General features: G+C 51.4%; 2 protein-coding genes and 1 long non-coding RNA gene across 3 annotated transcripts in view; all 3 read right to left on the bottom strand.

Moving 5' to 3' along the window:
• The window catches only part of CR2 (complement C3d receptor 2), a 28,396-nt gene extending 28,050 nt beyond the window's left edge, over positions 1-346 (bottom strand). Inside the window, exon 1 of the mRNA XM_033519857.1 lies at positions 154-346. Coding sequence (XP_033375748.1) covers positions 154-220 — 67 coding nt within the window. The 5' untranslated portion in view covers positions 221-346. The remainder of the gene's footprint in view (positions 1-153) is intronic.
• Positions 347-655: 309 nt separating this feature from the next.
• LOC117245544 lies at positions 656-1,355 on the bottom strand. The gene is made up of 2 exons (XR_004500301.1): positions 982-1,355; positions 656-892 (listed from the first exon to the last, which is right to left on the bottom strand). It is a non-coding gene; the product is annotated as an uncharacterized LOC117245544 (long non-coding RNA).
• Positions 1,356-10,912: 9,557 nt separating this feature from the next.
• LOC107214876 (complement component receptor 1-like protein) overlaps positions 10,913-13,190 on the bottom strand; it is a 7,639-nt gene continuing 5,361 nt past the window's right edge. The window contains exons 6-8 of the mRNA XM_015650640.2: positions 12,614-12,793; positions 11,794-11,993; positions 10,913-11,529 (exon numbers count right to left, since the gene is read on the bottom strand). Coding sequence (XP_015506126.1) covers positions 11,377-11,529; positions 11,794-11,993; positions 12,614-12,793 — 533 coding nt within the window. The 3' untranslated portion in view covers positions 10,913-11,376. The remainder of the gene's footprint in view (positions 11,530-11,793; positions 11,994-12,613; positions 12,794-13,190) is intronic.

The raw sequence follows: 13,190 nt of genomic DNA, 5'->3' as shown, positions 1-13,190 counted from the left end.
TGGATAACACACACTGCTGTGGATAACACACGGAGCACACACTCCCGTGGATAATGCACTTTCCCATGGAGAACCCTCCCGCACCCACGGAACACCCACCCCAGGGTGCCAGGCTCCCCGCCCACCCCACCCCTCCCCTCCCCAGGGGCTCACCCCACACCACAGGCAGGACCAGCAGCAGCAGCAGCGGCAGGAGCGAGCAGCAGCAGCCGGAGCCCATCGCGGTTGCCCCGGCACTGCCCGGGCAGCGCAGCCACTCCCGCAGGGCCAGTTCGAGCTCCACGGAGCCCCCGCCAGCCCCTCCCGTCCAGCTCAGCCCAACTCCGGGAAGGCTCTGACGAAATCCCGAGTGCGGTGGGAGCTGGGTAGGGTGTGGAACACCCGGGGTGAGCGGTGCCTGCTCCGCCAGTGAGCCCTGGCATCGTCCCCTGCCTCAGCCTCGCCTTCTCAGCGTCACTCTGAGCCTCCCAGGAAAGGCCCCTCTCCCTCCAAAGCTGCCAAGTCCCGAAGGAAAAGACCCGAACCAAAAAGGGCAGGACGGGGAATGTCCCAGTCCGAGGAAAGGGCAGCCAGCAGCTGCCGACCTGCACCTTCCTGCTTCCCTTTGTTATCCAGGAAACGGCGATGTTTCCACTGAGAAACTCAAACTTATCCCTTTTACTTTTTTCTTTTTTATTTTTTAATTTCCACTTTATTTTCCTTTCCCATACAATTTAAGCTCCAAGCAGATATTACAAAGCCGTTTGCCCTGAGACGCAGAGGTGTTTTCCTAAGGGAGGAATCCAGCACCTTGGATAACGCATTCCTTTGAACACTTGTAAACACGGTGACAAATTCCATGGAGATACCCTGGCTCCACTTTTACAGCTCACTGGCCTGAGGGGGATGGTGGCTGCATAAGGCAAAAGGAATCTGTTAACAGGAAAAAAACCCTACCTTTGAATTCTGGGGAATTCTCCTGTATTAGTTTAGGGCAGTGACCTTGGCACGGGGCAGGAAGATGCTGAAAGGTTTTTGGCAAAGGCTCCGCATCCTGCCGAGCCCCCGCAGGGAGTGGTTCCCCACAGAACCAAGAGCTGCAGCTCGGTGAGATGCTCTGGCTCACGGGCTCAACCCTTGAGCCAGGTTGTTTTCTGCTTCAGGAGAGAGCAGGAGACATCTGCACCCCGTGCCCGTGCCCAGGCTCAGCCCTGCCCCTGCTGCACCCACATTTCTGCCCTGTTTTCCCCAGGAACCGAGCGGCAGCTGAGCCCCACGATAGCGGCTCTGTGCCCGCCCGGCCACCGAGGGCCCCCGGCTTTATCTGGCTCTGCCATCCCTCCCTGCAGCGCAGAAATCAGCCCGAGCAGCTGCTGGCAGCACAGGGGAGCAGCCTGAGCAGAGCTGCTGCAGGGCTGGGGCAGCGGGAGGTGTCCGGCAAAACCTGCCAGCAAAAACAGCGCTGGAGCTGCTCCAGGATTTCCACAGAAACTCTGCCTCAGCTGCCAAAACCTCCTGGGGCTGAGCCCTGGCTCTGCCTGGGCTGAGACACAGCTCAGGGACAGCAGGGCTCCATCCTGGGGTGGCTGAGTGGGGTTAAGGGAGGTGTGACTCCAGCTGCCTTTTCCACAACACTTCCCAGAAACACAGTCCTGCATGGGTTTGCTTTCCTCTTTTACTGCTTTTTTTTAAAAAATGTATAATCCACTTTAACTTGCCATGGATGGCATTTAGAAAATGAATGTTCAGAGTGATAGAGACTGAATGTGGAATCTGAACATTGCCAGGATATATCTTAAAGCTGATTGCTTCTTGAAAAAGACAATGAAATACGATGAGAAAACAGCAGGGAATTGAATTCACACACTGCCCTTTATAAACAATTATCATTTATCACTAAATAGAAATAAAAACCCAGAAAGGCTTTGGGAGTTTCAGGTCTTTACAGGACAAAATTGGGGTAGACAGCCGAAAGAACACACATGACTTTCCCTGTCCCTCTGTTGCAGGGTGGATATTTAGGATTTGGAGATCTGCAGGGTGGGGAGGATATTTAAGAGTTGTAATTCTGTGTCTGTGCATGGTTGATGTGCTCACAGCAGGACTGAGCTGCCTTCCTCCCTCTGGAAAGCAGAAGTGGCTCCTTTACCTTAGGAGATCAGAGGTGCCCGGCCCACACATGGCTTTATCTTCCGGGCGTAAAAATAAAACTTCAAGGAGCTTTGGGCTGCTACAAGAAGCAGATTTTGCTAAAGAAAGGGCTTAAACCCCTCGAGATATAAAGATCAAACAATGTAAGACCCGAAGTACCTTTGTTTCCTAAAATAAATGAGCTTAAACTCTGCAGGACAGGGAAGTCCGTGCTTTGCTTTTCAGCCCCGCCAGCAGCTGGATCCACAGCTGGATCCGCTGCAGCCAGGAATTCCTGGGAAGTTACGGGAGCAGCTCAGCTCCCCAGGGAGGCCAGGGCTGTGTTTAGGGTTTGTTGTGGTGTTTCCCGAGAGCAGAAAACCTGCGGCCCTGGAAACACAGCATCAGGCTGGGCGGGGCACAGCCGGGCTCTGGAGCAACTTCTGCAGGAACTCTGGGGGTTTCTGGGACAACGCAGGCTCGGAAATTCCGGTGGGACCAGCAGGAATCACGGCTGGAGTGGGGATGCTGGAAGGAAATCCTGAAAGGAAAACCCAGATGGGAGGAGCAGATATGGAAACCTGCCAGTGCTTGCAGGAGTAATTTTCAATCCATTTCTTGGAATGCTGAAACATCATCATTAAAAAATTACATTTTATAGGTGGGACAGACCTGATTTAGGTCATCTTTTGTCTTAAAGCAAGGTGTGAGAGTCCTGAGAAGTGTGACCAGTGCATGGGGCACTTTTGGAACAGATCAGGAGCGGTAAAAGATTTTCTGGTTTTGACCCAAAAGACAAAACTCAGCTTGACTGTGACACCAGAGAAAAACCTTCCACCATCCCCCAGTTGGGTGTTGAGATCCTCCAGTGGGGGCTGTGTCTTCCCCACCTACAGGGACACAATTGTGGGTCCCAGCAGTGCCCACAAAGCCAACACTCACCCTTTTCACGGATAAAACCCTCCTTTGCAGCGGGTGGGGAATTTGGAGGACCAGAATTTCCACCACGTCCAGCTTCTCCTGGCTGTGCACCTCCTCCCTGTGTGCCACAAGGTTGGCATCAGCACTTCAGGCTAAAAAATTCTCTCTTGCTTTTCAAAATGCCCAAAAAAATGAGTTAAAAAAACCAAAACAAACTGTGATAATATGAAGGCAAGGAAATAATTGATAAATTAAAATGTGTTCCAGACAAAGAAAAGCTTTTTAAGATAACAGGAGGTCGGTGCAGTCAAAGCTGAGCTGTGAACCACATGCCCCAACCAGCAAAAAAATATAAATTAAACAGAGAAAACTTACAGAAGAAAAGAACATGAGATAAAACCCACTCACTTCCACAAAATGATGCAAATTTGGATCGTTTTAACTTCTGAAAGCAGCCAGGTGGGGGAAGGATCCCCAGGTGCTTCGGAGGACACACGGCTCCTTTGCTGGCCCCAGAATAGGATTTTGGGGATTTGTACAAAGGCAGAACAAATCTGAACCCTGAGGCAGCCCAGTTCCTGCTCACTGGGGAGAAATGTGGGGGAAAATGAAAACTTTGGGGTTTAGGGATGGGAGGAAGTCCCAGTGATGCCCCTCCAGGACTGACCTGGTTTCCTGAAGGAAAACTGGGTGGAGGAGGAGATGGTGTTTTGGAGCTTCATCTCCCACCTGAGACCCTTCCTGGAGGCTTGGATTCCATTTCCCTGGGGAGCTGAGAAACCGAAATTCGCGGGGTGAAATTCATCGGGCGGCCTTTGGTAGAAAGGCGATAAAGGAGAAAAATAAAAGGGATTTGGCTCAACGTGGAGTCATTTCAACTCACTTTTGGGAGGAGCTCTGCTCTCTGCGCCTTTTGCTCCAGGTTTGACAGCTGAGCTTCTCTCTAGGGGACAGAGAGGGATCGTTGCTCGGAGCACTCTGCTCCAGAACTGCCTTTTCCCCTTGAAAATTTCCTTACAGCTCATCTTTGACCCCTCCTGTGCTTCAGACCAGCGGTATTTTATTTAGGACAAATACCAAATTCGTAATAAATAGTAAATAGTAAATGATAAATAGTAAATAGTAAATAATAAATAATAAATAGTAAATAATAAATAATAAATAGTAAATAATAAATAACAAATGGCAAATAGCAAATAGCAAATAATAAATAATAAATAACAAACAACAAATAAATAATACATAATAAATAACAAATGATAAATAACAAAAATAAAAAATAATAAATAAATAATAAATAATAAATAACAAATGATAAATACTAAATGATAAATAATAAATAACAAATAAAAAATAATAAATAATAATAAATAATAAATGATAAATAACAAATAACAAATGATAAATGACAAATGATATATGATAAATGGCAAGTAATAAATAATAAATAATAAATAATAAATAATAAATAATAAATAATAAATAATAATAAAAATTAATAAATAATAATAAAAAATAATAAAGAATAATAAATAAAAAATAATAAATGATAAGTAATAAATAAATAATAAATGATAAATAATAAATAACAAATAACAAATGATAAATAACAAATGATAAATGATAAGTAATAAATAATAAATAATAAATAATAAATAATAAATAATAAATAATAAATAATAAATAATAAATAATAAATAATAAATAAATAATCAATGATAAATAATAAATAACAAATAACAAATGATAAATAAAAAATTATAAATTATAGATTATAAGTAATAAATAATAAATTATATATAATAAATAATGAATAATAAGTAATTAATAATTAATAATTAATAATTAATAATTAATAATTAATAATTAATATAAATAACAAATAATAAATAATAAATAATAAATAATAAATAATAAATAATAAATAATAAATAACAAATAACAAATAACAAATAATAAATACTGGTATCAAACACTGCACTCAGATGAAAGCACCTTTGCACTCGGGCACGGCCCCGCTCCAGACCCCGCTGGTTCCATCCCTGCTCCGACAATGGATGCTGGCATTCCCGAGCAGCTGGAACTCGGGGTCACAGCTGTAGGTCACCGTGGAGTTAAAAGCAAAAATATCAACGCCTTCCCCATCGTGTGTGCCGTGGCTGATGGGAGGAGGTGGAGAGCAGGTGATTACTGCAGGAGAGAAGGACAATGTGTTGGCTAAAACTTTAATAAAATATAGAAAATTTGAGTCTTCCTGAGGCTCTTGCAGATAAACTTTGGGCAGTGAAGGTGACCAGCACTGGATGGGTGAAGCTGCCTGTCCCAGTTCCCTCTCGTTTGGCCCCAAAGTTTCTCTTCCCACACCTTTCTCCCTCTCCCAGCACGGCCACAGCAAATAAACAGCAATTTTCCATGCTCAGGATTCCTGGAAATCTCACCCCATCACCTTCAGTCATGACAGAAATGTTGATTTTGTGGGAGCAAAGCTGCTGAAATGGCATCAGCAGCAGAATGGGAATTTCTCAGCTTTTGGGGACAGATCAGCCACAGAGTATCAACAAAAACAATCCCAAGAGAGGTTTGGGCTGGAATTGGGATGCAGGATCTGCTGGAGTGAAGTAGAAAGGTTTAATCTCACAATTAAAGATGAATCTCACATTCACAAGTTGGAAGTTCGCTCCATTCAACATCGTTTCCTTTCAGCTGGCACTGGATGAAATTATTCCCAATTAATTTGTACCTAAAATACACGAGAGAAAATCACTGTAACTGTCCAGAACCTGGCAATATTTCCCACCATGAGCAGGAGTGTAGGAAAGGCAGCTCCAAACAAGCAGAGATGCTGGTTAACAGGAGAACTCCTGCCAGGGTCTGTGCTCATTTATTTTAGGTGATTCCCTGCTCTGACTCTGCATTTCCCAGGGCAGGGAAGGGAGAATTTGGAGCTCTTTGGGAATGGCAGGCAGGGCTGAGCTGAGGACTGGATTCCCACACGGATTTGCTGAATCAGGGACTCAATTCCTGCCTGCTCCTGGCCCACAGCAGTGCTGGGACTGGCTCTGTGCCCACCCAGGGCTTTCCCACGCTGCTGTCCCCTCGGGGATGAGGTGACAAGGGACAGGCTCCGTGCTGAGCACACACAGCACCTCCAAAGGCTGGGCTCAGCCCTGGCTGCTGCTCACCAGCATCACTGACAGGCTCCCCAGTGTCCCCCAGTGTCCCCCAGTGTCCCCCAGTGTCCCCCAGTGCCACCTCCTGCCCAACACCTGCTTTGGGGTGTCAGGTGCAGCCGTTTTGCTGAAGCTTTGTAGGAAAACCGGCTGGCAGCACATTGCTGGGACACCTCCTCAGCTGATAAAATGCTTTCCCCACAGACCTTGCACACTTCCCATCCCTGCAAGTGTCCAAGGCCAGGTTGGACGGGGTCTGGAGCCACCTGGGACAGGGGGAGGTGTCCCTGTCCATGGCACTGGGTGGGTTTTAAGGTCTCTTCCAACCCAAACCAGTCTGGGATTCTGGGATTCGGGTGGAGCCTCCATGTGCAGCAGAGGGGCAGCAGGGATGGAGCCACATTTAATTCAAGTGGTTTCTGCCCTGGCTGGCTGGAAGCTCATGGATCTTGTTCTGGCAGCTGACACCTTCCCCATTCTGTGCAAAACCCCTCTGGACATGGTGGATGATTTCTGATCTAACAGGAGCAGCATCATCCCTCCACCCTGCTGCGGATTTCCAAAGTTTAGCTGAAGCCCAGCAGGGTGGGACACGCTGTCCTTTCCTCCAGTCACATCCCAAGGGAGAGGGAAACCCCCTCTGTTAAACGTGGACAAGCACAAGCCAGGTGATGCCAGCTGATTCCTGCAGGGAGGGAGGGAGGGAGGGAGGGAGGAACACCAGCTGGAGATACAAATTCCTGTCCTCTGCATTTGGACACTGAGTGAAAGCAGGCAGCAGCCATGAGTCAGCTCCTGACTGTGGAAATTGTGCTTCACTGCACTTTCCCAGCTGGATTTTAAAAATTCCAGTGTAAAACCACAGTGTAAAACTCAACTATCCTAAGCTGAAATATTTAAAATAACTTGTATGGAAGTCTAGAGCGCTCAGCTGAGAGTACAACTGGGATGGACGCTTGGAGCTCCTCTGGGTGGCTCTTGGAGGAAGAGGTGACCCTGAATCCTGGCCCTGGTGTCCTCCCTGGAGCTGTGTGTCACCCTGGAGCTGTGTGTCACCCTGTGTGCCACCCTAGAGCTGTGTGCCACCATGGAGCTGTGTGCCACCATGGAGCTGTGTGCCACCCTGTGTGCCACCCTGTGTGCCACCCTGTGTGCCACCCTGTGTGTCACCCTGGAGCTGTGTGCCACCCTGTGTGCCACCCTGGAGCTGTGTGCCACCATGGAGCTGTGTGCCACCATGGAGCTGTGTGTCACCCTGTGTGCCACCCTGTGTGCCACCCTGTGTGCCACCCTGGAGCTGTGTGCCAGCACTCACCCATCCTCACAGGACACATCCACTCGTGTTCCCAGCTGCTGGGCCGTGAGGGGCCCCGTCCTCCCCCCGGGCAGCGCTCCCAGGGCGCTGCAGGACCTCCCTGGGGGACACAAAAAAGGCTGAATGAGCCCTGGGGCGCAGGCTTGGAGGGTTTTCCCGAAGGTTCCAGAGTATTTTATTCCATGGGCATCACAGCCAGGCTGGCAGGAAGGTGGGGATCCCAAAATGCTCCACATTCACAGAGGGGTTTCCACAGCACTGGGTTGGGTGCTCAACTGTGAAAAACCATTCCTGTCACATCACCAGCCCTAATATTCCCAATATTCCACCAAGAGAATGTTTGGCCTCTGTGTTGGAGTTCAGTGCTAGAACAGCAAATTGGGATTTGTCTCCTGCGTGTGCTGTGTCCCACTGGAAATTGTTCAGGACCATAAAAAGGTGGAAAAGACCTCTAAGATCACTGAGTCCAACATTCCCTAGCATGAAAATCAAAGCAGACCAGCAGAAATAAAAACAAACAAATAAAAACCACCACTGAAACTCCTGCTGTTCAGTCTCAGGTAGGAATGACAAGGAATATCCACCCAATTTTGTGTTAAAGGAGCTGTTGGTGATGATGGCCAGGCTGCATTTCGGGATGCAGGCTGGGAGCAGCCAGGGATGCTTTTTTGGGGTGTGGGGGCAGCAGCAATACTCACTCCTGCACAGCTCAGGGGGCTGTGACCACGTCAGGTTCTCGAGGCAGGTGCTGGAGGGGGAACTCTCCGAGGTGTTCTCGTAGCCGGGCCGGCAGACGTAGCTCACCTTGGTGCCAACGGGGAAGAAATTCCTCATCTCATCCTCCTTGGACAGGGCAGCAAACCTCAGCCGTGTTGGGGCAGAGCAGCTCCCTGCAGCCAAGGAAAGCTGCCCTGACAGAGCTGCCCACCAGGACAGGGCCAAACACTCCCTGGGACCACGGGAGAGCTTCTGGAGGGCTCCTGGTGCTCGTGGCAGGTTAATTCGGGCTCCTTTCAGGGCTGCCAACCTGCTGCAGGTGCCAGAGCGGGGATGGAGGGGTGTAGGAGCTCGGGGAAGGGGTTAACAGGACATGGGGAACACATGGACAGGCTGGGGGGCACGGGAATGACCCCTGTCCTGTCCCAGCCCCTCACTGACCCCTGTCCTGTCCCAGCCCCTCACGGACCCCTGTCCTGTCCCAGCCCCTCACTGACCCCTGTCCTGTCCCAGCCCCTGACTGACCCCTGTCCCAGCCCCTGACTGACCCCTGTCCTGTCCCAGCCCCTCACTGACCCCTGTCCCAGCCCCTGTGGCCACCAGCGGCTCTGGGGGGCAGCAGTGCAGGACAGTGGGTTTGTCCCCAGGGCAGGGACAGGAACAGGGACAGGGACAGAGGGTTTGTCCCCAGGGCAGGGACAGCACAGTGGGTTTGTCCCCAGGGCAGGGACAGGAACAGGGACAGGGGCAGGGACAGAGGGTTTGTCCCCAGGGCAGGGACAGGGACAGAGGGTTTGTCCCCAGGACAGGGACAGGAACAGGGGCAGGGACAGAGGGTTTGTCCCCAGGGCAGGGACAGCACAGTGGGTTTGTCTCCAGGACAGGGACAGGAATAGGGACAGGGACAGAGGGTTTGTCCCCAGGACAGGGGTGTTAGCCCGGGGCCATGCTGCAGATAAAAACGATGAAGTATTTACGGCCGCAGGGCTCCGGCAGCCTGGACCAGATGCTGCCGGGCAGGCATTCCGAGGTGTCCGGCAGCCCCGGGATCCTGCGGGCTCCCTCGACGCAGCTGAAAGTCACCCTGGAGCCCACCGGGAAGCTGCTGGAGCTGCTGGAGGGTCTGGAGTGGGTCATGGCAGGAGGCGGCCCGCAGTCACCTGTGGCAGGAGAAGGTGCCTCAGGTGAGGAAGAAGAGCGGGGCTGGGACAGCACCGAGCCACGGCTCAGTCCCCGGGCTGGGGGTGGCATCACTGAGCAGCCAGCTGGGATCCGAGCAGGTGCCCCTGCTCCTTCCCCGTACTCACCACGAGCCGCAGCGATGCTGAGGAGCCCCAGCAGGGCCAGGAGCAGCCCGGAGTGGCCAGAGCCCATCCTGCAGCTCTGGGGCTCAGGGTGTCCCCCCTGTCCTGCTGCTCCAGCCCTCATTGCAGCAATTCCTGTGCTCCTCGGTCCAGCCCCGCTGCCTCCAGGGCTGTGTGAGGGCTGGGAGGGGATGCACTGCAGGCTCCACCAAGCCTCTGGAGCCATGGAAACCTTCCCAGGACACCCACGGAGCTGAAATCTCCGTCAGGAACACGGAGAGCAGCCAGGGTGGGGACAACTGTCACTCCCAGGCTCGGGGAGATCCTCCTGATCCTCCTGCCCCGTCAGGCTGGCACTGAGCACTGACCAACACAGATTTTCCAAAACCACGTTCCCAGAGAAGAAAAGACCCTGTTCCAACCCCAAGCTGAATCCAGAGTAGGAAAACATCTCCTCAGTTATTTGCTGGCAGGTAACACACCACGGATCTGCTGTCAGCAGAGGCAGTGAAGCAAATAAAAGCATTTTCCTTCTCGTTTGCTGTTCTTCCATTGCCTGACTCACTGGTAATGAGGAATGGGTGTGAGCAGCCACATCTGTGTACTCTGTCACCCTGACATCAGCCAGGGCTGCTCGAACACCCTCAGGCTGTGAACACCCAGGTTTTTGTTCACACTTTGTGGGTGTCAAGCCCTGCAGAAGGAGATGAAGCCCCAGTCTGCAGTCCCAGGTGAGCTCAGGGTGGAGGGGACCCAGGTGTCACCCCAGGATGGGGAGCAGCTCTGGCAGCACCTCTCATGGCAGAACTCCTCCCCTGGAGGTGCAGGAGCACAGGATGCATCCCAAAGCATCTTTTCTGTGCCAAATCAGAGACACCCCCAATTCCCTGGCTGTTGTGTAGGCTCTGGTACCAAACAAAGCGATTTTAATGACTTCTAAAAGCACACATCTGGCAGTGATGCTCGTGCAGGAGGCGAAGGCTTCTGCTTCTCCCACCCCCTCTCCCCGAGCAGCCCAGGACTCACCCGGCTGCCAGGGCTCAGCTTTTCCCCCAAAACCACTGGATCCCACTGGAAACCTGCCCAATTTACAGCCAACATGACAGCTCCCACCTCCCCCCCTGGATAAACCCCCAGGAATAACCACAGCACCAGAGCCACGGGGTCTGATCAGCATTTTTGAGGATCAGGAATGTGCTGCCTGATCCTCTGCTCCTGGCTCAATCCCAGCACCTGTCCTTGGCATTTGCCCACCAGAAATGGGGATGTGGAAGATGCCACCAGCTCGGATAACAGGAACCTGTTCCCTGTTTAAACCCAGGGATGAGGTAACAGCAGCCTTTACAACACTTCTTGTGAACTGGCCAAACCCAGAGGAACGGAAATCATTTAATATTTATTGCACTGCTGTTTCCAGCAGGGTGCAAACGTGCCCAAACCCCAGCTGGACCATGGCAGCACCAGCACAGAGCTCAGAGCCAGCTCTGGACTCACCTCAGCTTTTCTGGACTTCACTCCCATTTGCCTCAGCTTAGCACAGTTAAAACAGCTTTTTTTTTTAAAAAAAAAGCTACATTTAATCTTTCTATGCCTCCTAATGTAGAAATGTGGAACAATTTGTTAGTTAAAGAGCAAATCAAGCTTGTAGGTTAGAGTAAAACACTCCCTGCCCTGGCATCCAGCACATCAAAAGCAGCCTCCCATGCCCTGGTGTTTATTTTTCTGACTCCAGGCACGCAAACATAAACCATAAAATCACCCAGAGCCTTCTCAGAGATGCTGTGACTGCACACAGAGTTCACCAAAGGAAAGGTGAGTGTCGCAGGGGTTCAGTTTCGTTTCAGTTTTCGAGTTCCACCTGGAGTTTTTTAATCTCCAGGAACAGTTTCTGTATTTCCAGCAGACTTTTCAGCTCTTCTACAGGCACACCGCATTCAAAGGTGGATTTAATGTAATGAACCTCTTGGCACACATCAGCATCATCTTCTTTCACCTGTTGAACAGGAGAACAAACCCCAGAGGAGCCTGTGAGGATGGGCTGCAGCAGAGGCAGAGCCACCCCCTCCTCAGCTCCGAGGCTGCCCTGTCCCAACAGCGGCTGCATCCTCCTCAGGACCAGAAATTAAAAACCTTTGGGGAGTTTAAACAGGTTTCATGTCAGAAACCAGGCAGGGAAAGGCTGAACCACAGCAGGGGTTGGGACTGGGTGATCTTCAAGGCTCCAACCCAAACCATTCTGCAGTTTTGTGTTACTCACACACTTGGGCAGCGGTGTCCAGCTGCCATCAGGCAAACACGTGGCTGTCCCAGCGTCTCCCAAAGGCATCCTTGCATTGTCTGGGAGCTGGTAGCCAGGCAGGCACTCGAAGGTGACACTTTCATTGCTCTGGTACCACCTCTCAGCACCCAAAGGGCTTCTCAGCCTTCCGTAGAGCACTCGTGGCTCTGGACACAGCACTGAAAGCAAAACCCACAGAAGGCAGCTCAGCCCGAGGTCAGAAAGAAGTTTAAATTGTGGAGCTGTGCAGAAGAACATTAAATTGTGGAGCTGTGAAATCAAGAAGTCCTTCTGTTCACGAGGTGAAGGTCAGAGCAGCCCCTGAGAGGTGCTGGGAGCTCGTTATGGATTTGCTGTTTTTGATTTTTGCTGATTTTGTCTCAATCCAGGCATCCCCACGATGGGGGTGGGCATTTGGCAATAAGGGAAAGGAAAATCAACTCCTGACCCGTCTCAGGGCCTCCTTTACACACAGCTGTGGATAAAAACTCCACTGCTACCTGGAAAACAGCTTTGGGAAGGTTGTTTCTTCTGCAAAGAGGGGAAAGCCCCAAGGACAGACAGAGCCAGGCAATGCTGCACCCCAAGCCCTCTGCTGTGCCCCAGAGCAGGGGCTGAGCAGGGAGGTTTTGGAAGCACCCCTAGATGCCCATCACAGCTGCAGGAGAAGGGTGAAGTTTCATGCACCCCATACCAGTGAATCACTACATCCTCCCGCCGTGGGGGTTTGGGACATGGAACTGGAAGGAAAACGCAGGTTGAAAATGAAGGAGCAGATGGAGGAGGAGATGTCCCTGACCTGGCTGGCAGGTGGGCAGGGGAGGGCCCCAGGTGCCATCAGCCAGGCACTGGCTCTGGGCAGCACCACGCAGCCTGAAGCCTTCGTCACAGGAGAAGTGCAGGAGCAGCCCGTAGGGAAAGGTGAAGGTCTGTGGGGTCATCCTCGCCCTCTCCACCACGGGCTTGGGGCACCGAACGGCTGTGGGACAGAGCAGAGCTGGGAATGGGCTCTGGGGACAGCAGAGCTGCTCCTCCCCACCCCCTGATGGCTCCCGGCTGGGAGAACCAAAGTCTGGCACTTCCAGGTGGATCATCCCGCTCCTGTGAGGGAAGCAGCATCTCCAGGCAGCCCTGCTCGATTTAACCCATTGTTCTGAGCGCTAACACTGCCCCCAGGGCCTGGCTCAGCCTGATCCCACAGCCTGATCTCATACACTGATCCTACAGCCTGATCCCATACCCTGATCCCACAGCCTGATCCCACAGCCTGATCCCATACCCTGATCCTACAGCCTGATCCCACAGCCTGATCCCATACCCTGATCTCATACCCTGATCCCATACCCTGATCCCATACCCTGATCCCACCCTGATCC

This window comes from Parus major, chromosome 26 (assembly GCF_001522545.3).
Source record: "Parus major isolate Abel chromosome 26, Parus_major1.1, whole genome shotgun sequence".
NCBI lineage: Eukaryota > Metazoa > Chordata > Aves > Passeriformes > Paridae > Parus > Parus major.
This window is presented reverse-complemented; position numbering and strand designations above follow the sequence as displayed.